We start from the raw sequence: 26,044 nt of genomic DNA, 5'->3' as shown, positions 1-26,044 counted from the left end.
GCATTTGACAATATTAACATGAAACATTAGAAGGCCTACAAGAAAGAACTGGCAGCGACTATCAATGGAGCTTTGATTTACCACACATGGTGCGCTAGAAACTGGAAATTGTCCAGAGGCATAACTGTACATAAATATGTGATGACCCAAAATATCATCTTTAAATTTAATAAGTAATTCTGTATTCTAAGACCTTAAAAAGTACTATTTATTATTCCTCGACTTGCGTGCATAATCCGTAAAATTTTCTGGAAAGTTTTTATGTAAAAAATGGATTAAAATGTGAAATAGAGCCTTAAAACTCAACTAAGTTGACTTTGGTCACCATTTTGAGCAAACAACCCCGGATCAGTATTTTGATAGTTCCGGTAGGTCTGTATCGTGATTTGGGACTTGGGCGTATGCCCGAAATTTAATTTGAAGGTCCTTAGCTCAAGTTATGACCATTTAACGGAAACTAGTAATTTAAAGGTTAAAGATTTCCAAGTTTGACAACGGGGTTGACTTTTTGATATCAGAGCCGGAATCTGATTCTGAAAATTTGAATAACTCTGTTATGTCATTTATGACTTGTGTGCCAAATTTGAAGTCTTTCCGGATTCATTTAATATATTTTGGCACGAGTTTTGCAAATTAAAAAGTTTAAAACTCAAAGTTCGAATCGAGGTGCGAATTGCAATTTCGATGTTATTTGATGTGATTTGAGACCCCGAATAAGTCCGTATTATGTTACGGGACTTGTTGGGATATTTGGATAAGATCCCGAGGTGCTCGGGTGAGTTTCAGACCAAATTCAAATATTTTAGAGCATGTTGAAAGCAGCAGGTTCTTGGCAGAACCTGGTGTAATCGCACATGCGCAATGGTGATCGCAGGTGCGCAACCGCATCTGCGAGAAGCTGGTCGCTTCGACGACCTGGGCACTAGTCATTTGTGTCGCTTATGCGGAGAAATGAGGCGCAAATGCGCGACCGCTTCTGTGAAGGCTGAAGCGCTTCTGCGGAAGAGACCGTTTTTGCAGTCGTTTGGTCGCTTCTGCGACATCGCAAGTGCGATAGAAATGTTCGCAGATGCGGAACCTCGCCTGGCAGCCCCACTTTGCAAATGCGAGATTTTTCTCGCAAATGCGTGACCGCAGGTGTGAAAATATAGCCCGCAGATGCGAAAATGCTGGGCAGAATACATAAAATCGGGTTTTAGCCCTTTTTACTCATTTTTGAGTTTTGAGTCTCGGATTTTGGCGATTCTAAAGGGATTTTTTATGACTTTGAATTGGGTAAGTGTTCTATAATCAAAAATGATTATATTTCATGAATTCATGTCTATATTCATCCTTTATTTCGGATTTAGATGGAAGAAATTGGAATTTTTGTAAAACATTCCAAAAACGAGAAATTTAGATTTGAAGGTCCATTTGACATTAGAATTGGATAATTTTTGTATGGTTGGACTCGTCTCGGAACGAGTGTTCGGATTTCGTAAGTTTTTCCGAGATTTGAGACTTGGGTCCCATTGTCAAATATTTTAATAAATTTTGGGTTTTTATCCGGAAAATTAGTAAATTCATATGGAATTAATTCATATGATTCATATTGAATATATCGAATTGTTTGTGAGCTTTCAAAGACAAATTTAAAAGGAAAAGTTATGGTTGAGTAATTGATTGAAATTTACAAAGCGAGGTAAGTGTCGTAGTTAACCTTGACTTGAGGGAATAAAACCCTTAAATTATTTATTATGTAAATTGTATGTGAACGACGTATAGGCGACGTGACGAGTGTCTATACGTCGTCGAATTAATTGTTTGCATAATTATTTAAAAATCTTAAATCATTTTAAATCATGAATGAATTATTGTATTAATTGTTTCACTCATAATTTCTTGTCAAATATTAATTCTCGAATTCCTGTAATAATTGCTACATGCTTATTTGAATTATGTGCATTAATTATTACTTAGCATTTAGTATATCAAACATTAAACTGCCTATTTTCTCCATGATTTTTATAATAAATTATTATTTGTCATTGTTTGTTTCATAATTAAATCATAATTATTGTATGCTTGTTGTTTTAAAATTTTATATTAATTATTGCATTTATTGTGAAAATTTCTTCTATAAGATTTGGTAAATCAATATATTGGTGGAGCGGGTTGCACGCCGCAACAGAATTGATCGAAATGAATATATATGAGGATCGGGTTGCGCGCCGCAACAGACTTATTAAAACGTCCATATTGGAGTATCAGGTTGCACGCCGCAACAGACTTATTAAAACTCAATATTTAGGGGATCGGATTGCACGCCACAATAGACTTATTTAAAAGTCTATATATATATATATATATATATATATATATATATATATATATATATATATATATATATATATATATATGTATGTATGTATGTATATCATATATACTTGATTAAAATTAATTATATGATAGAATTGAATGTGAATATATAGTGAGAGCGGGTTGCACGCTGCAACAGAATTGAATGTGAATATATTGTGAGAGCGGGTTGCACGCTGCAACATAATTGATGGAAATGATAATTGGTTATGACTGCTGAATTGGCTTTAATTATTATAAATGAGTTACCTGATTTATTTCTATTATTGTTGTTGTTACTAATATTGCATACAGGTAATGTAAGTGACCCGCCTTAGCCTCGTCACTACTTCGTCGAGGTTAGGCTCAGTACTTACCAGTACATGGGGTCGGTTATACTGATACTACACTCTGCACTTCTTGTGCAGATTTTGGAGTTGGTCCCAGCAGCGCACCATAGACTTGCTCGGATTTCAGCTACCAGAGGAGACTTGAGGTATAACTGCATGACGTCCGCAGTTGTGAAGTCCCCGTCTATTTTACTATAGCTGTGTGTTTATTTCCAAACACCTTTATTTTATTCAGGCCTTTATTTGTATTATTCTAGAAGCTCGTGCACTTGTGACACTAATTCTGGGACGGTATTTAGACACCGTTGTTTTTTATAGATTATTCACTACATTTTAAACTTTACTTCCGCATTTGTTCTTTGTTATTAAAAAATTTAAAAATTATTTTAAAAATGGATAATATTATTCTAACGTTGGCTTGCCTAACAAGTAAAATGTTAGGCGCTATCATGATCCGAAGGTGAAAATTTCGGATCGTGACAAAAGAGGAGGTAGTGCAATAGATAAATAAGGAAATTATAGAAAGGACAGAGGTCACCAGGTCTTCACATAGAATACGTAGATGTAGGAGCTTAGTACAACAAGTCCTTTGTAATTAGAGTTATGTGTAGTTATTTCTTGTTTTGGTGGAGGCCTAATTTCTTAGTCAGAAAGGAGGTGCTCTTTATTTGTAATGGTTTTTGGAGTTAATGGTAATTTGACAATGGTTACCAACAAAAATTATAATAAAATCAATATTAAAAGTCTAAAATGTTTGAATCTATAAAGTTTATATCCCGCATCATCTGCTCTCCATGATCCTTATTTAATATATATGCTCACCATTTAATTACTAAACCACTATATAATACGGTATGGTGTAACTTAGTAAGTTTTACCCTCACAATAATTCAAAATACGTTAAAATTTGTAGAAATCTTTGACAAACTTGTACTAAGTGGGCATTTGGACATAAGAATTATAAAATTTCAAAAGGTGGTGAAAAAATTTTTCTAAGTAAAAATTGTATTTGAAATTTGTTTAGACATGAATATAATTTTGGGTTGTTTTAAAAGTTTTGTGAGTGATTTGAGTGAAAATTTTAAAAAATAGTTTTTTGGAATTTTTTAAATTTTTAAAAATTTTTAAAATGCATTTTCAAGTAAAAATTAAAAAGTAATTTTTTTTTAAAAAATATGGAAAAATTTCTTATGTTGAAACGGGGTACATATTTGACAATGAATCAATGCAACACATATAAGTGCCGACACCCGAATTGAGAGTACGATAAACGCGAGGAAGTAGGGAAGAAGAGTGGATAAAAGGAAAAGAGTGAGCTGAACAGGTGTTTGTAGTGTAGTTAGGACACGTAGACCAATAGGAGCATGTGTATGGGTCGGGTTTTTGCGTAAATTTTGACGGCTAAGCCGACGCGTCTGTTGGGACCCCAAAATGGGCTGGCTCTGTTACACAACACACCCAATTGGGCAATTGGGAGACATAGTCACATAGCCTTCTTTTGGTTCCAATTCTTGCCACGTCCCTTTAGTTACCTTATTAATGTAACATAACATACATACCAGAATGTAATAATGAACCATCCTTTTCTATATATGAAACATCTATTTTTGTATCTTGAAAATAAACAGAGCTGAATAACTTATGGCAATGAAGTCTCCCTCTATTTCAAATTATATATAACAATTATTCAATAGAATCCGGAATCCGACACTTAATCATGTTTCTAATATTTTTAGTTTTAGCTAGCGATTTGGACATATAAATTTGGTTGGAACTTAAGAAAAAGAGATTTTTAAAAATAAAATTTGAAAGTTGAAATTGTGTTTGGATAGGGGTGTACAAAGGAAACCGATAAACCGCACCAACCTGATAATCCGAGTCAAATCGAGAAAAAAAATCCGACTATGGTTCGGTTTGATTTGATTTTAACTAAAGAAAGTCAAACCGAAACCAAACCAACCCGATAATACATATATAAAATTTTTAGATATATTTATTATTTAATATATAAATATACTTATTGTGATGTAATTTATAAATATTTCTTAAAACTTTTTCATAATTTTATCTTTTAAGGCATTATTTCAAGGTTGGACTTAGAACTTTTGAATGTTCCAATAAGTTTTATACCCATTAATATTAGTAACTCAAATAATGCTAACAAAAGCCTAAACCAAAATCAAATCAAAGCTAATGCTAACAAAAGACATTCAATTTAATACTAGGAATGACAATGTATTGAATATCTATTTTTTGTTTGGCAATAATTTAGATAAAAATACATAACCTATTTTTATTTTTCTTTAGCGTTTAGTCACGTAATTTATACTCCCTTATTAGTCTACTTATTTTAGCATGACTTAGTAATTTAGATAATGTTTATTTTTATTATGGCTTTTTAATTAACAATATTTATATTACGTGATTTTATTGACTTTATTGTTGAATATTTTAGGATATTGCTATGACACATCTCATATTCTGTATTATTTTCTTGAAAAATATCTTATATAGTTGTATCTTACTAGGATTAAAGAAATATCTGGAGCACAAGTTATATATTTTGTGGTACGAAGATTTTACCGGAGAAAAAATCAAAAAAATCCGAATAACCCGAAAATTCGAGATTGAAAAACCCGAGTTTATTGATTTGGTTTGATCTTTAGATTTAATAACCAGGCACAACTGATTTGGTTTGGTAATTGTAAAACCCGAACAAACCTGACCTATGTACACCCCTATGTTTGGATATGCATTTTATACTTGAAAAAAAACTGAAGTTTTATGAGTGAAAAAATAAATTTCGCCAAAAATTGTCCCGGACCAATTTTTGAAACATGAAAAGTTTTCTTCAAAAATATTTCAAAAACTGATCAAGTTTCATGAACAAACAATCGAAAATCTATGTCAAAATAGGAGCTTAATAGACGATGTAATTATAAAAAATAAGATTACATCCATAAATTAGGTAAACTTTACCTAATAAGTGAAATCCAATCTATATTATTTAGTGTTTTTGCCTGTTCATTTTGATCCAAAATAACTGGTATTTACATAATCAAGATGGTATTATTTTTATTTTTTCAAATTTACCTTTATTGCACATTCCTAACAAGTGTTTCTCAATGATAATTTCTTACATTGCATAGGTACTTCTATTATTTCTTCAAAGACATTTAATATGCACATAATATTATGCAATATTGCTTTCACGCAAGATATGTACGACATAGTTTCTTTTCTCAAATTTGTATGTTACATGGTAGTTTCTTTTCTCAAATTTGTATGTTACATGGTAGTTTCTTTTCTCAAATTTGTATGTTACATAGTGTAATAATCACGCAAAACCTTTGTCGTCTCATGAAACGGAGACTTAAATGCTCCAATTGCAGCGGACGTTATTAGGCTACAGCCTACAGCTTTGAGTAGTCTGTCAGCACATTTGGATATGTGGCTAAGGTTTCTAAAGATTTATTTCCTGTCTCAAATTAACTTTAATTCTAATTTTCAAGCAATATTGGCCTATTATTATATGTATGTATTTTAGAAATTCTGTATATATATACTAAGAATTCAAATCTTTCACGAAACGACGTCGAATGACCTCAGTATAATTGACCTAATTAAACAAGTCGGTTCAATATTAATACTTTTTTCAGTTAAACGAGTAACACAAATAGTCTCTTCGCACTAATAACTGTAAAAATGTATATATTATGTATAACTCAAGGAAAATATCCAAAAATACTTCCTCCATCTGTCTTTCGATTTGATTTTGATGGTGCAGTTGACCGACTTTTAGAGTTATGTTTTACCTTCACTCTTGTATACGGTCAAAATCGGGCTCGCCTCTAATGTAATTAATCATATGATAGGTTAAGGTTCGACCTCGTATTATATCAAACCATGATGCAAAATTAGATCGTCGAGCTCGTGACCCAAAGACCGATCAAGATCGAGACCGAGCAAGATCGAGACCGAGCAAGATCGAGGAAAACTTACCGAGCCAAATAACGGACAGCTGAAATATCCGCGATTGGTCGAGGATCACGGCAGAAATATCGGCATATATCAAGGAGAGGCCGAGTAATTATCAAATCATAAGATTTTTACCCTGTATAGAATTGTACCAAGAGTAGGATACCCCTACTATATAAAGGGGGGTCTGATCATTTGTAATACACATTATATCAACGCAACATAAAGCAATATATTGACACTTTCTAGCTTTTATTATCTTGTTACTCTATAAGCATGTTCATACTTCGATTGAAGCATCTTTGGTTCGAAGGTGGTCAAACTTGAGGGCCAAGGCAATTTGATACGTGTGGTTTGCATTTATTTTTCTATTGTCAATTTCAATATTAATCTATCTTCTTAATTTGTGCCAAGTTATATCACGTATCCATAAAATCGTGTATAAATTCAATTGTTATCCGTTTTTGAGGGTAAACAGTTTGGCGTTCACCGTGGGGCTAAGGATAATAGTGATTATTTGGTGCAATCTTTCATAACACACACTATTTTACACTTGTTCTTCGGAGTGTTTTTGATTCGAGGACCAAAATGTCGAACTCACAATCGGCACCCTTTCACGTTGACAATGATTTCGGCCACCACGGCGAGAATGACAACATAGCACCAGGGAACGACGTACCTCCGGTCGATTTCGATGGAGTTCCGGCAGTAGATCCGGTTGACGTCAGTTCCATGTAGCCATCAACGCAAATCTGGCCGCCGATCCCGGGGGCAGTGTCCGTAGGGATGTTCGATTGGCCGCTCAAAGCACCCATGGCGACGAAGAGGGTGAGATCAGCCTGCGAGTCATCTTTGAAATGTTGCAGGCTCAATAGGCAGTGATAACTCAGCTCCAAAACCAGAATCGCCCACCGGACAGGATCGAGACCGAGCCATCCCAGGAAGTTGTCCATAGGGTCGAATCAGCTTCAAGGAAATCGAATGAGAAAGAATCGGGGACCGGCCCTGCAATCATGAAGATGCTCGAAGAATTGACAAAATGAATCGAGTCGGGGGAAAAGAAGATCGAGGCAAACGATAAGAAGGTGAAAACTTACAATTCCAGGGTCGATCATATCCGGGGGCACCACCGATATTGAAGGGTCTAGACTCCAAAAACGTTCGTGCAACCCCCCCTGAGCACGGCTCCCAAGCCGATTCCCAAGAAATTCCGAATGCCCGAAATTAGGGGTGGGCGTAGGTCGGTTATTATGAAAGTACGGTTCGGTTTATCGGTTTTCGGTTTTGTAATTTTAATAACCAAATCAAAGCAAAGTATTTACGGTTCGGTGCGGTTTTTTCAAAGTTCGGTTAGGTTTTTGCGGTTTAATTTTCGGTTATTAACGGTTCAAGATTTTTATATCCAATGTAGACTACTTATGTAACTGAATATAATAGACGTGCCCCTGATTCTAAGAATTGGCAGAGATTATAATAGCCGTGACACTGATTAATATTTTTTAAAATCAGAAAATCGGAAATTTTTATTCCACCGGGGGCAATATCCACTGATTCCATTCCAATTTTCATATGAAAATCAGAAAGCTGTAACATAGATTAATTATTCTAAGAATTGAAAGCTTTTTTGCATCTCTTTGGCGTGCATTCTGATTCTGTCATTCTGATTATGATTAACCAATGCATAATCAGACAGACCCCTCTAGGATGAGTAAATCTCCATTAGCAATCAAATAAAATCACCAAACAGCTACCAAAGGGCAAACAATTACCAACAGTTGGTTCAAAACAGTGGCATCACCAAACAACAAAACAGTGGATGAAGATCACCAAACAGCTACCAAAGTCCAAAACAAGTCTAGAAAATAGAAATACCATCACCAAACAACAAAACAGTGGCAAACTAGTCACAAACCACATGCCACAAAGTAAGTCTAGAAAAGGATACTTTAAAATCTTAAATACGAATCACTGGATGAGGCATGAGACACTTCTTAATATGCTTCACTAAGCCAATAGTGCCATAATACTTCAGATGACAATTATAAACTCGACCACAATGAAGGAACTTTGCTTTGCGAGATTCTTCATTTACTTCAACTAGCTCAAAATATTCCCAAATAGGCGATCTAGCTTTAGGACCACGAGGCATAGTTGAACCTACAAAAAAAAAACATCACAAGTTAATAAAATATTTTTAATTATAAATAACAAAAGAAATAAAGGATATCATAAAACAAGCAAATCTTTAAACTTACCACTTGTTCAACTGAATTTGTAGGTAAAGAAGTAGGTTCGCTTTAAGATGAACCCACCTCACTTACTCTATTTTCAACTTCTGCCATCTATAGAAAATCGAATGACAACAGAATTAAAAATGCAACTAACTCTAACCTAAATCCAAAATGAATCCGAAATTAATAATTATTCAATTCTTCCTTAATGGGTATAAAGTGAGATTTTCCCTAAAATGAATCCAAAATTAATAATTATTCAATTTTATGTTATTTATTTGTCTTAATAACATTTAAATTTATTAATTTAAATTTTGAATTTGAAGTTGAATTTTTTCCAACAACCCGATCCTCTTAATTTGCAACTTATATTGACCTTGTCCATTATTTCAATTCGCCTTTGGCATCTTCTGAAATTGGTAAACAAATAAAAAATGGACAAAGCAACGATATTCCCGAGGTTACTGTAGGAGGTTAGACTTTGAATATCACGTCAGTAATATTTTCAAAAAATAACCTGGACAGAGAAGTGACAGAAATTCATGAAAGGGTAAAAAACTATCGGCTTATTTTGCGGTGGATTCTGAATGTCTTCGTTAGTTGGAATTTACAATTGCCAATGTTACTTTATGTGCCCGGCTAAATATTGATCGCACATTTTTATTTATATAAAAATGGAAAAGAACATTACTTTGCTACTGTATACTTTGCTACCGCCATTAACAAATTTAAAAGGACACAAAAATGGAGAAGGAAAACTCATAAGAAGAAGGTAACCACTAACCTGAGGAAGAAGGATGAGCGAGCGGCAAAAACGACGAGCTGAGGAAGAAGGATGAGCGTCGGCACTCGACAGCATTGCAGCAGTCGCATAGACTTAGAGTGACAGAGGAGGAAGTGACGAACCCTAATTTCTAATGAGTAAGGAAGGAAAAATGGGAAATGCAAAGCGAAAGTCTGTAGTGTAGGCTAATTAGGCTTAGGGTTTGGATAAATTGGATGGGCTGGTATTGGGCCTTCAGAATTTCAGAATTCAGATGGGGTGGGCTTCGGAACATTAAGTTTAGTAGTTTACATTTTACAACGTAAGTTTTGAGCATACCCAAAATTTTGATTTTTCGGTTTAACCGAAAACCGAAATACCAAAACCGTAAACCACACCGAAAAATCGAAATCTAATAATTTAAAAATCGCAAACTGACCGAATAAATGATTAAACCAAAATCGAAAAATCAAAATTCACTGTTCGATCGGTTTTTTCGGTTTGGCCGGTATTATACCCACCCTTACCTAAAATTTCTAAATACAACGGAACGACTGACCCGAACGAGCATGTCACCTCTTACACATGCGCTATTAAAGGGAATGATCTAGAGGATGATGAGATACAATCAGTCTTGATAAAGAAATTTGGAGAGACCCTGTCAAAGAGGGCTATGATATGGTACCACAATTTTTCACCTAATTCTATTGACTCATTTGCTGTGCTTGCAGATTCTTTCGTAAAGGAACACGCCGGAGCCATCAAGGCCGAAACCAGAAAATCAGACCCTTTCAAGGTAAGGAAGAAGGACAACGAAATGCTCAGAGAATTCGTGTCTCGATTCCAAATGGAACGGATGGACCTGCCACCAGTCGCCGACGATTGGGCAGTTCAAGCTTTCACCCAAGGACTCAATGCTCAAAGCTCGGTGGCTTCGCAGCAGTTGAAGCAGAATTTGATAGAAAACCCAGCTGTCACTTGGGTCGATGTACATAATCGATATCAATCAAAGATCAGGGTCGAAGACGACCAACTCGGGGCTCCTTCCGGGTCCGTTTATCCTATCAGACCCGTCGACAGAATTAAGAGGGATATCGATCGAGAACCGAGTTCGAACAGAGAACGATATCAGCCATATAATGGAGATCGCATGAGCGGCGGACCCGAGCGAAATCCTGTACAAAATGAAAGGAGAAGTGATCGAGGTCGGAGCTCTCGAGGGCTCATGAGTAAGAACGGTTTCGACAAGCCCATCGGACCCAAAGAGGCACCTCGGTTATCAGAGTAAAACTTTAGTGTTGACACAGTCGCCATCGTATCAGCTATCGGACGTATCAAAGATACCAAATGGCCTCGACCTCTACAAACCAATCCAACAAAAAGGGATCCTAACCAAATATGTAAATATCATGGCACACATGTCCACAGAATGGAGGATTGTCGACTACTGAGAGAAGAAGTAGCCCGATTATTCAACAACGGGCATCTTCGATAATTTCTGAGTGACCGAGCTAAGAATCATTTCAGAAATAGGGATTCCAATAAATAAAATAAACAAGACGAGCCCCAACACATCATTCATATGATCGTCCGAGGGGTCGATGTTCCTCAAGATCCGATGATAAAATACACCAAAGTATCAATCACAAGGAAAAAACGGACTCGAGATTACATACCAGAACGAACTATATCTTTCAACGACGAGGACGCAGAAGGAATCATGCAGCCCCATGATGATGCACTGGTAATTTCTGTACTCATGAATAAAACTCGAGTTAAACGTGTGTTAATTGATCTAGGAAGTTCTGCCAACATCATTCGATCGAGGGTCATAGAACAACTCGGCCTACAGGACCAAATTGTGCCTGCGGCCCGAGTGCTAAACGGATTCAACATGGATTGTGACACTACTAAGGGAGAAATAACGTTGCCGGTAAACATAGCCTGTACTACCCAGGAGACCAAGTTTTATGTGATCGAAGGGGACATGATATACAATGCCCTGTTCGGGAGGCCGTAGATCTACAACATGAGGGTTGTACCCTCGACCCTTCACCAGGTATTAAAATTTCCGACATCAGAAGGGATAAAGACGGTTTACGGGGAGAAACTCGCTGCAAAGGAGATGTTTGTCGTCGAAGAAGTAATTCCGATATCAGCATTCTCATCGACAAAGGACTCAGATTCGAAAGTGAAATAGGAAGCCAAATAGCAATCATCGATGCCAGCCTCGACCCAATCAGACAAGCAAGGGATTGACGAAGATGACGATTACAGGGTTCCTCGATCTTTTATATCTCCCGATGATTCTGATGCTACCAAATCGACGGTCGAAGAACTGGAGCAAGTCATATTGATCAAACATCTGCCCGATCGAAAGGTATACCTGGGCACGGGATTAACTCCTGAGCTCGGGTAAAGACTCATTCAATTTCTTATTGCTAATATGCATTATTTTGCTTGGTCCCATCTCGATATGATAGGGATTCCACTGGAGATCACCACTCATAAACCAAGCCTGGACCCAAAATTCTATCCGGTCAAGCAGAAAAGGAGACCGCAGTCCGAGATCAAGCATGCTTTCATCAAAGACGAGGTAACTAAACTCTTTAAAATAGGGTCCATCCGGGAAGTCAAATACCCGGAATGGCTAGCAAACGTAGTGGTAGTCCCTAAAAAGGGGAATAAACTGAGAATGTGTATGGATTACAAGGATTTAAATAAGGCATGCCCCAAAGACTCTTTCCCGTTGCCTAACATCGATCGCATGATCGACGTCACGGTCGGCCACGAGATCCTCAGCTTTCTCGATGCCTATTCCGGATATAACTAAATACGAATGAACCCAGATGATCAAGAAAAGGCCTCTTTCATCACTAAGTACGACACATACTGTTATAATGTAATGCCATTTGGGTTAAAAAATACTGGTGCCACTTACCAATGCCTAGTAAACCGAATGTTCGAAGAACAAATAGGGAAATCTATGGAAGTTTATATTGTTGATATGTTAGTTAAGTCCCTGCGAGCAGAGGATCATTTAAAGCATTTCCAAGAAACCTTCAGTATATCGAAAAATACAACATGAAGCTGAATCCAAAAAAATGCACGTTCGGAATCAGATCGGGTAAATTTATTGGGTTCATGGTATCCAACCGGGGAATCGAGATCAACCCCGACAAGATCAAAGCCATCGAGGATATCACATTAGTGGACAACATGAAGGCCGTATAAAGGCTAACCGAGTGCATAGCTGCCCTGGGACGGTTCATCTCGAGATCTTCCGACAAGAGTCAATGATTTTTCTCTTTGTTGAAGATGAAAACCAACTTCATATGGACCCCGGAATGCCAACGGGCCTTGGAAGAACTCAAGCGGTACATTACGAGCCCGCCACTGCTTCACACACCGAAAGAGGACGAACAACTATACTTGTATTTGGCATTATCGGAGATAGCGGTAAGTGGAGTCCTAGTTCGGGAAGAACAAGGTACGGAATTTCCGATTTATTATGTTATCCGGACCTTAGGTGAGGCCGAAACTAGATATCCTCACTTGGAAAAACTAGCGCTCGCTTTGCTAAGCGCCTCTAGGAAACTAAAACTGCACTTTCAGTGCCACCCTATATGTATTGTGACAACTTACCCATTGCGAAATATAATGCATAAGCTCGAACTCTCGGGGCGACTGGCCAAATGGGCCGTAGAAATCAGCGGGTACGATATTGAATATCGACTCCGGACGGCCATTAAGTCTCAAATTTTGGCAGATTTTGTGGCCGACTTCACGCCGGCCCTAATACCCGAGGTCAAAAAAGAGTTACTAGTAAACTCGAGGACATCTTCGGGAATCTGGACCCTCTTTACGGATGGTGCATCGAACATAAAGGGGTCCGGACTTGGCATCGTACTGAAGTCACCCACATGCAACATAGTCAGGCAATCCATTAGAACTATGAAATTGACTAACAATGAGGCCGAATATGAGGCCATAATTGCAGGTCTCGAACTGGCGAAGAGTTTAGGGGCGGAGGTGATCGAAGCTAAGTACGACTCCCTCCTTGTGGTAAATCAAGTTAACGGAACGTTCGAAGTCAAAGAAGAATAGATGTAAAGGTACCTGTATAAGTTACAGGTAACATTACATCGATTCAAAGAGTGAACCTTACAGCACGTACCTCGAGATCAGAATAGTAAGGCCGATGCACTTGCAAACTTAGGCTCTTCGGTCGAGGACGATGAGCTCAAATCAGGGGCAGTCGTACAACTCACGAGATCGGTAGTAGAAGAAGGTCACGCCAAAATAAACTCTACAAGCCTAACTTGGGATTGGAGGAATAAATACATAGAATATTTGAGGACCGACAAAGTACCCGCACATCCTAAAGAGTCGAAGGCCCAGAGCATAAAGGCAACTCGATTCTGCTTGACCGATGATGGAACCTTATTCAGAAGAATGTTTGATGGCCCACTAGCTATATGTCTAGGACCGGGAGATACCGACTACATTCTGAGGGAAGTCCACGAAGGCACATGCGGGAACCACTCAGGCGCTGAATCATTGGTTCGAAAGGTAATCATAGACGGCTATTACTGGAATGATATGGAAAACGATGCGAAGGAGTTCGTACAAAAATATGATAAATGTCAAAGGCATGCTCCGATGATTCATCAACCCGGAGAACTGCTGCATTCGGTCTTGTCACCATGGCCATTCATGAAATGGGGAATGGACATTTTTAGCCCTCTTTCATGGGCACTAGGTAAGGCTCAATTTATCTTATTTATGACTGATTATTTTTCTAAGTGGGTTAAAGCCTAGGTGTACGAGAAAGTCAGGGAGAAGGAGGTCGTTGACTTCATTTGGGACCACATCATATGTTGGTTCGGGATGCCAACCGAAATCATATGTGACAACGGGAAATAATTTATCGGCAGCAAAGTGACCAAGTTTCTCGAAGATCATAAGATCAAAAGGATCTTGTCCACACCATACCACCCCAGTGGGAATGGACAAGCCGAATCGACCAACAAAACCATAATCTAAAACCTTAAGAAAAGGTTGACTGACGCTAAAGGGAAATGGAAAGAGATCCTGCCCGAAGTTCTTTAGGTATATCGCACAACTTCGAAGTCCAGTATCGGGGCTACCCCGTTCTCATTGGTTTATGGCACCGAAGCTCTAATACCGGTCGAAGTCAGTGAGCCGAGTATCAGATTCTGATATGCAACAAAGGAATCAAATGACAAGGCCATGAATACAAGCCTGGAGCTATTGGATAAAAGGCGCGAAGCCGCACTTGTTCGATTGGCCGCCCAAAAGCAACAAATCAAGAGGTATTAAAATCGAAGGGCCAACCTTCGACACTTCAATGTCGGGGAGTTAGTACTAGTGAAGGTCATACTAAACACCTGAAATTCTAATAAAGGGAAATTGGGTCCGCACTGGGAAGGACCATACCAGATTCTCGAGGTCACAGGGAAAGGATCCTATAAGCTCGGGATGACAAACGGAGAATAGATACCGAACAATTAGAACGTAACTCACCTAAAATGATATTACTGCTAAGGTACGACCCCATTTAATTTCTTTTTATTTTCGGAATAACACTTGCAGGTGGTCGACAAGGAGCGGCACGAAGTCTTTAGGTCTGAAAGCACGCGTTGCACTCTTTTTTCCTTGAACCGTTTTTGTCCCAATTGGGTTTTTCGGCAAGGTTTTTAACGAGGACATAATGGATCGTGCTAACTTAGAATCAAAGGCCAATCATGAATCTATGTCGAAGACAACACTAACAGTTTCTGAGGTTCCTCTATAATCAACCCCGAATACTGGGGAGCATTACCATTGGATATCGACTTTTGCGAGGAAATTACTTCGTAATAGAAGGGTCTCGATAGGTAAGATTCGTTGTAAGGTACAAACGGTCAAACGAACCGTGCCCACATAGGTTGCTTGATCCATGGCATAAAATATGTACGCATGTATAACTGTTTTTCACAAGAATAAAGAGGTACTTTCCTTGCAATTATCTTATGTCTTAGAAAAGTTTCCTCTTTACAATTTCGTACTTTCGATCTCTTAAGGAAACGAGCTCAAGGGCCGATTATAACTAGAGTTCGGATGATCACTCCCTCACTCGGGGACTACCGTCCGAAAAACAAACTCAAACAGATCGAACTATTAAACATCGGGGACATAAGACCTCTAAGGCAACCCCCGAATTTTAAAGGCCACGACCATACCCACTCAGGGACTGTTATCTTAGGCAAGCCTGGATAACTCGGGAAAGCAAGCTCACTGGGCTACACCCGAATTAAAAGACTACGGTCATATTAATACGGCTCGGAGACGTCCGAGAAACGTAACATAATATAGGCCTTCGAAATTTTCATAAGCGGTTTTAAGGCTACCCTCGACAAATTATAATCTGAGTTACTTAATTTGGGAGAAGATTCCCGGTAACACCGAACCTCCAAGATGACTAAAAAATAAAAAAGGCAGGGTTTGTTTGAATTTACACAACCTAAGCTATTTTATGCTAAGACATTCCAACCTTTGTGAATATAAGTAATAAAGCAGAGGAAATATTTGAAAGCTAAAAGGGAAAAGAAAGCCTTGTATATATTTACCCAATAATCTTTTTACAAAGGCCAGAATGACTTAATTCAAAAATTTACAATGGCCGAAACGGCCTAAAAAGATGGAAAAGAAAGCAAAAAAATATAAAGGCCAAAATGGCCTGGTCTTCATCAAAGGCAGTATCTCCGCCCTCGGGATCTTCCCCACCTTCTGACTCGATTAAACTCTCGGAATCTTCCTCAAGGAAGGCCACTTCCGGGCCCTGGTTTCTTCTGCTTTGGCGTTCTCGATTTCAGCCAGTATATCGAAATCCTGAGCATGGACTCCCTCGAGGGCTACCCTTCGAGCTTGCCACCTTTCATGATCCACAATGCTCTTGGCCTGTGCCTGGATGGCCTCGACGTCGACCTTGAATTGGGACACGTTAGCATTTTGCTATTGGCCACGACCACCTCAGATTTGGCCGCCTCGAGTTCATTGGCCAAGTTTGCTTTATCAGAAATAGCCAAGCCCAATTGGGATTGAAGCTCCTCGATTTTCTTGACCTGCACCGAGGCCTTCATTTTTGCAGCTCGGAGCTGGGTCTCGATCGACTCCAGGTGTGCTTGGGAAGCTTCTCTTTTCGAGGCTAAGATGTCTATATTTTTCTTGAACTCCTCAGCCTCAGCTTGAATTGTATCAATCTGTGCCTGAAGCTCCCCGATCTATTCGAGCCTTTGCCGGACCTGCAAAATCGGATCGTTAGTCACTATCTTCAATTCGTCTTCACTATCGTGAAGTACTTGAAATACCTGCCCGGCCATCTCGGCATGCTCATTCCGAGCTGTTACTAAATTGGCCTGAAGCTTCTTACTGAAAAGCTTGTAGGTCTCACTCTTCTCAGTGAGGTCCCGAACCTCGGCCTCGTGGTGAGTTAATTTCTCCCCATATCGGAGGAAAGTCTCATGATGCAGCACCGAAGTCTTCAAGCATAAGGGAAGGTGTTATGGTTATTTACAGCTTTAAATTTAGAATATATGAGAAGAAAGATATACAAAGTTACCCGATTTAATGCTTGGTGGGCTTCATTGAATAGGCAGGAGGTTTTCACCTTGTCTATCACTGCCTGATCTTCTTCGGTCACCAAACACCAAAGGTAGCTAGCGACCCCCACGGGGGCAGAGAAAACTCGGGCATCCTCTGGGATAGAGAAAGCTATTGACCGTGTTCGGTCAAGATCGATGCTCGGGGCTGGGAACCGGTTCACCAATTTTGGGCTCGAGGAAGACCCACTGGCTCCCGACGATGGTACCTTCTTTGGCACCAGCAAGTCTCCGAGCCTAGTGACATCCTCGAAGGCAGTGGACTCAAATCCGTCCAAGAAGTGGTGGATATTAGTCTCCCCCTGAGGCCCCTCATAAGAACGGCTTTTTAACATACTGGCCTCGTGAATCATGGCGTCTGAAATATGAGGGGACCCGGTAATGTCGATCGCCCCAAGCTCGTCTCTCGGGATACCTTCCTCTGCTCGAGAAGCGTCACCCCCAGCCTCTCTCTCGACCCCCTTAGCTGGGGGCGGAGTGGCCTCAACCCCTTCTGGTTCGGGAGTTTCGGCTAAGACTCCATCATCGACCTCCTCATGTCGGGACGATCCGATTTCGGCATCCGTCGGTTCAGAGGACCCTTACATCACAACACCTGCCTGCACATGGGCCACCAATTGGGATTCCTCTTCTTCTTCTTCGGATTCTTCTTCGGACGTGTACCTTAATTGGCGGGACCCTTTTTTCTTCTTTTCATCACCCTGCTTCGGAGCAGGGGACTTGGGGACTTGAGAGGCACATCCTCCTCACCGGATGGAGGCCTCATGGAAACATCTTTGGGGAGACCTACAAAAGAAAACAGAACGGTAAGAATCCGACTGTACGAGGAGGGAATTAAGCATTATTACATCAAAAGAGAAAACTTACCATGATTACGGGCCTCCCATCGACCCTTCGATAATTCCATCCAAGACCGCTCGGAATACGGTCTCTGTGACACAAGGCCTTCGACCCATTCCTTAAGTTTAGGAACTGCGTCCGACATCTGTGCCACAACTGCGACACAAAAAAAAACAATGAAGAAATAGATAAGAGGTAAAACAGAAAGATTGAACCTTCAAAGCGAAGCACTACTTACGTTTTATGTTCCATTTCTCAGGAAATGGCATGTCTTAAGCAGGGATCAGGTCTGAAGTCTTTATGCGAATAAATCGGCCCATCCAACCTCGGTCTTGAGCTTCATCTATGCTCGAGAACGGGGCCCTACTGGCCCGACGAGAAAGCTTGATCAGCCTCCCTCGATAGATTCGGTGATTGTAGAGGCGCATAAGGTGGTCGAGGGTAAAGGGACATCCCTCGATTTTGCTTACGAAAAATCAGAGGAGAATCACTATTCTCTAGAAGGAGGGGTAGATCTGGCCAAGAGTCACATCATACCTCTTATAAAAGGCAATGATGATAGGGTCTAAGGGACCCAACGTGAAGGGATAAGTGTAAACACTTAGAAAACCCTCCACGTGGGTAGTGATCGATTCCTCGGGCGTAGGAACCACTACATGCTTATTGACCCAATTGCATTCCTCTTTAACCTTGGTAGGGAGACCATTAGTGATTGTGCATATGTACCTCAAGACCGGCTCACATCGGCCCGGTACTAAGGAGGTCTTTTCAACCTTAAAATGGGCAATAGTAGGGCACCCTATCGGAACGAATTCCTCAGGGTGAGGTTCCGTCGCAGCCCCGCCGCCGGCGGGTCGTGATGAAGAAGCGACCTCCTTTTGCGGTACGGTCTTAAATGTTTTCGTCATTAAAGAACAGAAGAAAAGAGAATTAAGATGGTACGCGGTTTGATAAAAGTTCAAGAAATTTGGGTGCAAGAGTTGCAAAGCAAAGGGATTTTTGAAGAAAAAACAAGAATATGAGGAGTTTTGAACGTAAAGTTTGAATGAGGAAAAGCTAGGGTACTTATAGCTTGCTGGTGATGGTTCAGAACCGATAGTGGCTGACCAGCGATTGACAGGCATTTAATGCCTTGATAACTGGACCGACACGACGTTTCGATATCCATTTGTCGCTTACGTCATAGTTGGGTTCGTCGCTTACATCATGGCCCATCGAGACGGGATTTGGAAGTTCATATCGTTTCTCGTCATTTTCTCTCCGAAAAACGAGGGGACTATCTGTATACGGTCAAAACCGGGCTTGCCCCTTATGTAATTAATCGAGACTGAAATATGATAGGTTAAGGTTCGACCTCATATTATATCAAACCATAATGCAAAATTAGATCGTCAAGCTCGTGACCCAAAGGCCGATCAAGATCGAGATCGAGTCAGATCGAGACCGAGCAAGATCGGGAGAAACTTACCGAGCCAAATAACGGACAGCCGAAATATCTGCGATCGGTCGAGGATCACGGCGGAAATCTCGGCACATATCAAGGAGAGGCCGAGTAATTATCAAATCATAAGATTTTTACTCTGTATAGAATTGTACCAAGAGTAGGACACCCCTACTATATAAAGAGGGATCTGATCATTTGTAATACACATCATATCAATGCAACATAAAGCAATATACTGACACTTTCTAACTTTTATTATCTTGTTACTGTATAAGCCTGTTCATACTTCGGTTGAAGCATCTTTGGTTCGAAGGTGGTCAAACTTGAGGGCCAAGGCAATTCGATACGTGTGGTTTGCATTTATTTTTCTATTGTCAATTTTAATATTAATCTGTTTTCTTAATTTGTGACAAGTTATATCACGTATCCTTAAAACTGCGTATAAATTCAATTGTTATCCGTTTTTCAGTGTAAACATCTCTTCAACTCGAGTAAACAATATTTGGCAAAAACATGAACAATAATTATTCTTCACAACCAGGATTAGTTTGTTGATTCTGAGTTGTCCAGAAACATGGATTACCTCAAAGGAGATTTGCTAGAGAATACATATAATTGAAAGTCTTCACAACCAGCTCGATTCTTCATTTTTTCCGATTTGGTTAATTATTCCTCTTGTCTGGGGAATTATTCAAGAGGAAATAAAATTTTCAAATCTATAAACTTCATATTGCCCCTTTGCTCTCGAGAAATTCTGAAAAAGAATATGTATACTTGTATTCTAGATAATATGCAGAAACAAATCAATTGTCCCTTTCCGACTGATCGAGCAGGCTTTTTTTCTTCATAATTTCCAAAATAAAAAAATTCAAAAATGCTACTTGTGATAATGTTTTATCGATATTCTCAAATGTGAAATTAAGTGAAATATATTTAATCAAATTTAAAAACAGACCCATTGCCTGTAGGGCGATTGATATATTTCCTTTCTTTGGCCAAAGGTCAAGAAAAAGAAAACCAGTGACTGTTAATCTAATATTTATTAAAAATTCAGATTTAAAATCTTAAAAATGGTAATCTGCGCCGAGATGATGAAAAAGGTCCAAAATACATAGATTTCCGAATAAATATTTAAAAAAAGGAACATGAAATTAAAAGCTTGAGACACAATAACATGATTGCTGGACCAACGGGTGGTCAAAAATCATATCATAGATATGGACAACAGAATACCATAGCTGTATCTGATATCATGCACTTGTTTTATTTGATACTGTCTATTCACCGAAAACTAAATAATACACATCTGTCAGCAATTTTAAAGCTTACTGAAATAATGAAATAATTTTCTATTGGTAACCTCGTTACTCCTACAACTCTTCCAAATCTAGAAATATAACCTTCGAACATTGACATTATATTAGGTATTTAATTAAAAGAAAAAAGCATAGCATAATTACTCCTAATTGTGGCATGAAATAGGTTGACCGTTGGACTCATTTTCCTTCTCAATTACTAATTGAGGAGTTCGTTTTTTCTCACAAGGACCCTATATGTCAAAACGACAAAAATGATTTTCTTTTTTCCAATTTGATAATAGCAAGACATGCTCACTTTTTTCCCTTTCCTTCTTTCGGCCCATGTCGTTTTCTGCTGTGTTATATACGATATTTGATTATGTCAATAGAAAATACTATGTTTAACTGCAGTTTTATGTATAAGATTGTTTACCCTCAAAATTGGATAACAATTGAATTTATAAGTGATTTTAAGAATACGTGGACTAACTTGACACAAAACGATAAATTAGATTGCAATTGAAATAGATAATGATAAAGTAAATACAAACTACACGAATTGAACAGTTTCAGCCTTGGAAGATTAGCCACCCTCGAGCCGAACGTATTTCGATCGATATCAAGAAGAATAAGAACTTTAAAAGAATAATAATATGTTGCTTTGGAATGCGTGTTACAGTGTGTTAAATAAATTATCAGACCCCTTTGTATAGTAGAAGAGTCTTATTTTAGGTACAATTCTATAAAAGGTAAAAATTCGTTGATTAGCTGATTGTCGGTTCCTTACTGATACGCGTCGAGATTCCCGCCGTAATATCCGACCGATGACAGATATTTCGGTCTTCTGTTGGTCATGCTAACAATATTTCTTCGAGCTTGATCGGGGCTAAGGCCGACTCCGAAATTACGGGCTCAATGTTCTCGAACTTCAGGCGTTCTGACTCCGGGTTCTAGCTCGGTGGGACTCGGGGTCGATCTTCAGTCTTTGGTTGTCATGTTCCGAGCCTAACCTGCCATGTCGTAGGCGAGCTCGATTTCGATCGTATATAGATAGTCCCCTCGTTTTTCGGAGAGTAGACGACGAGAAACGACATGAGCTTTCGATTCTTTCTTCAACACCACACGACAGAAACGACAAAACAGTCGAAACATCTCGTCAGTCAAGTCTTAATGACATTAAATGTTTGTCAGTCGCTAGTCGGCCACTCCTGGACGCGAACCGTCATTGAAAAACTATAAATATCCCCTAATTTGCTCATTCAAACTTTACATTCAAAGTTTCTGTCCTCGTACCTCAGCAATCTTAATATTTTCAGGCACTTATATTTCGGTTATTTGAGATCTCTTTGTAAGAATTTCCATTCCGTCTTCATTCCAAACCATCAAGTGTACTCTTTTAACTTCCTCTTTTCCCTCTTTTTCCCTTCATTTTCAAAAAAATGGCAAAGACTTCAAAAATCGTTTCCCAAAAAGAGACTCCTTCTACCTCGCGGCCGGCCACTGATCAGACCGTTTTGCGTACTGCTATCGAGGAGCCAGTACCGGAACCTACTCTGAAAATGTTCATCCCGGGAGGTGCCCGGTTAATGCTGATTTTAAGGTCGAAAAGCCCTCCTCCGTACCAGGCCGGTGCGAGGAGATCTCTAGGTACATCTGCTCGATCAACGAGGATATTCTATCTGAGGTCAAAAAGGATTGTAACTGGGTTGACAAACATGAGGTGGTTCCCGAACCTGACGAAGCCATCACCACCCACGTCGAGGAATTTTTAAGTGTTTACACTTATCCCTTTACGTTAGCCCCCTTGGACCCGGTTATCATCGAGTTTTGCAAACGATACGAGGTAACCCTCAGTCAAATTCACCCTTCTTTCTGGAGGATCATAATCCTCCTCCATTTCTTTGTAAGCAAGATCAAAGGGTGCCCTTTCACTATCGACCACCTCATGCATTTATACAGTCCCCGACTATATCGGGGGGACAGATCGAGCTCACCCATTGGGCTAGTAAATCCCCATTCTCGAGTATCGATAAAGATCGGGACCAGGGTTGGCTAGGCCATTTCGTTCGAGTGAGGACCTCAGACTTGATCCCGGCCGAGCACATGTCGTTCCCTGAAAAATGAAACATGTCACGTAAGTGTAACTTTGCTTCCAAGATTTAATTTATCGCCTTTTTCCTTTCTTCTTATCAGTGTTCTGTGGTGGTGCAGCTGTTGCTCGGATCCTAAACGCAGTTCCTCGACTCAAGGAGTGGGTCGAGGGCATCGTATCACAAAGGCCTTATTCCGAACGCTCATAGCACGAGCTTTCAAAAGGCCGATGGGAAGCCCGTTCGCACGGTGAGATCTCTTTCATGAGTAATATTTGGTTTTCCTTTCGCATGATTAAGTCCTTACTTGTTTTATTTCTTTTTGCAGGTTTACCCAAGGATGTCCAAATGAGGCCCCCATCCGGTTGTGATGATTTCCCCACTGAGTCCCCTGCTCCGAAACAGGGTGAAGAAAAGAAGAGAAAAAAAGGCTCCGAGTTCTCCGAGCCAGGAGAAAACGATACCAAGGAGGAGGCTGATCCGTAAGCCAAAAGAAACCTCCAGCTCCCGAATACTTGATTCGGACTCCCTCTACCGGCTCAGGGACGAGTCTGAAGAGGATAAAATTTTAGTGGCCCGGGAGCTATCGGTCCCTGGAGAACGGACATCAACCGAAGGGGGGACGATAGAGGCTAATCCCTCCCAAACTCAAGAGGTCGATGCATCAGTGAGGGTCGAGAACCCTCAAGACGCTGTTTCTGCTCCACCTGGTGTCATCGATATAACGGGATCGCCTTCGTTTACGGACTCAATGTTCGGTGAAGCTCAAGCGGCGAATGAGCGTTCAAATTGGGGGGAGGGGGTCCAAGGAGCGAACGATCCCCTCCAAAGCTTTTTTGATGGCGTGGACTCTATTGCCACAGGGGATGTCACCAGATTGGTTGATTTAGAAGTACCAAGAAGAAGTCTGCCCTCGGGGACAGGTGGGTCTAGCTCGAGCTCGAGATTGGTCAACCGATTCCTTGCCCCGAGTGCCGATCCCGGTCGGAAGCGGTCGATCATTATCTCTGTTCCGGTGGACGCCCGGTATTTTCTGTGCCTGTTGGGGTAGCTAGTTACCTTCGGTGACTGGTGACTGAAGAAAACCAGGAAATGATGAACGAGGTGGAATCTTCATGCTTGTTCAACGAAGCACAACAGACATTGAATCGGGTAAGGTGTTGCCAAACCTTTTCATTTTCGAGCTTTGGTTACTTAATGATCTTAAAATTTTTCCTTGTATTCGTAGGCCTCGGTGCTTCACCACGAGACCTTCCTCCGATATCAAGAAGAGCCGAGTCTCCTCGATGCCGAAGCCAAAGAGCCTATTGAGAAGAGAGATATGTACAAACTTCTCAATGCGCAACGCGAGGAAGAGGCCAAGAGTCTTTGGGCCGAGTTGGACGCGGTTCAAAAAGAACATGTCATTCTGGTGGAAGAGGTAAAAGTCTTTGAGGTTACTGATGATGAAGTAGACTTGGTGACTAACGGTGGGAATCCGCAGTTCCAACAAAAAATCGATCGGGTCGATCACCTACGAACTGAGATGAATACTGTCAAGGCCGAGACCGACGAATGGAGGGGCATGATGGACCGCCTGGCCTTGGAAAAGGAGACTGCTCGGGCGCAGCTGGCTTTGGCTGAGGCCCAGCTACAAGTGGCAAAAGAAAAGGTCGAGGTACAGGCAAAAAAGGTTGAAGAGCTCCAGTCTCAGCTAAGCTCGGCCGCCTCTGAGCAAGAAATTATGGCCAAGGAGCTTGAAACGGCCAAGTTGGCGACCGTTGTGGTTAAAGTCGATGCCGACGAGATGGTGGCCCAATATAAGGCCAATGTCGAGGCGGCCCAGGGCCGCTTGAAGGACATTATTGATTATGAGAAGCGGCAGTTGCGAAGAGAGGCCCTCGAGGATATTCATGCTCGGGGTTTCGCTCTATCGGCCGAGATCGAAACCGCTAAGGGGCTCAAGGCCGAGGCTAAGAAGTTGGCTTACCCCGAAGAAGAAGAAGAAGAAGAAGACTCCGAGGGTTCCGATGGACCCGGGGGTGGAGAAGACCAGACTATTTAGATGCCTTTGTAGAAATTTTTTGCTTTTTTTGTTTTTTGTACTTGTGTACTTTTGTATTTTTTGTTATGCCATTTGGCTTTTGTAAAAACTGTATATAATATACAAGGCTTGTTTTTCCCTTCGACTGTTTAAGAATTTTGTTTTCCTTTGCTTTATTCTTTATGTTTGCAAAGATCGAAATGCCTTAGCATAAAATAGTTAGGTCTTGTTCAGATGTTCGAACAGGCCTTGCCTTTGACATTATTTTGTTTAAGGCATCGTAGGGGTTCGGTATGACCAGATACTTTTTCCCCAAAGTACTTATATTTTTTAGATTATAGTTTTCCGAAGGTAGCCTTTAGAACCGGTTATGAAATTTTTAAGGCCTTGTTTTTTGTTACGGGTCTCAGACGTCTCCGAGCCGTTTTAATATAACCGTAGCCTTTAGTTCGGGTGTTGCCCAGTGGGCTTGTTACCCCGAGTTATTCGGGCTTGCCTAAGATAACAGTCGCTGAATGGGGATGGATGTAGCCTTTAAGGTTCAGGCGCTGCCTAATAGGTCTCGTGCCCCCGGGCTCCGATAGCCTGAGCCGTGCGAGTTTGTTTTTGGACGAAAGCCCCCGATTGGGAGTGATTATTTGAACTCGGATAAAGGCTTCCCTTGGACTCGATACCTTTAGGGGATCGAATGTAAGAAATTCCTTAAGAGGAAAAGAAAAAAGAGAAATTCTTAAGGGACAAGATATTTATCCGCAAGGTAGAAACTTCTTTTTATTCTTGTGCGTAATAGTTACACTTGTGTACAAATTTTGTGCCAGGGCTCGAGTAGTCTATGAGGGCATGATTTATTTGACCGTTTGGCCCTTACAGTAAATCCTATCGATCGAGCCGAGACCATTCAATCATAAAGTTTCCTTCCTTGCTAAAGTCGTTATCCGAGGGTGATGCCCCCCAGTGTTCGGGGCCGAGTGTAGAGAGGCCTCGAATACTATTATCGTGATCTTTGATACCGGTTCGTAACCGGCT

The 26,044-nt window shown here is 40.2% G+C and overlaps 2 protein-coding genes across 2 annotated transcripts; one reads left to right on the top strand and one right to left on the bottom strand.

The window, feature by feature from the left end:
• Positions 1-16,576: 16,576 nt before the first annotated feature.
• LOC138905258 (uncharacterized) lies at positions 16,577-18,432 on the bottom strand. The gene is made up of 5 exons (XM_070193765.1): positions 18,402-18,432; positions 18,191-18,319; positions 18,024-18,109; positions 17,033-17,203; positions 16,577-16,945 (listed from the first exon to the last, which is right to left on the bottom strand). Exons 1-5 carry the CDS (start codon positions 18,430-18,432, stop codon positions 16,577-16,579), a joined length of 786 nt encoding a protein of 261 aa, XP_070049866.1.
• Positions 18,433-22,344: 3,912 nt separating this feature from the next.
• Positions 22,345-25,039, top strand: LOC138905254 (uncharacterized). Its single transcript, XM_070193760.1, has 5 exons — positions 22,345-22,552; positions 23,324-23,477; positions 23,539-23,918; positions 24,077-24,147; positions 24,224-25,039. Exons 1-5 carry the CDS (start codon positions 22,345-22,347, stop codon positions 25,037-25,039), a joined length of 1,629 nt encoding a protein of 542 aa, XP_070049861.1.
• Positions 25,040-26,044: the final 1,005 nt, after the last annotated feature.

Source organism: Nicotiana tomentosiformis, chromosome 1 (assembly GCF_000390325.3).
Source record: "Nicotiana tomentosiformis chromosome 1, ASM39032v3, whole genome shotgun sequence".
NCBI lineage: Eukaryota > Viridiplantae > Streptophyta > Magnoliopsida > Solanales > Solanaceae > Nicotiana > Nicotiana tomentosiformis.
The sequence above is the reverse complement of the archived record's forward strand: the minus strand, read 5'-3'. Positions and strand labels throughout refer to the sequence as shown.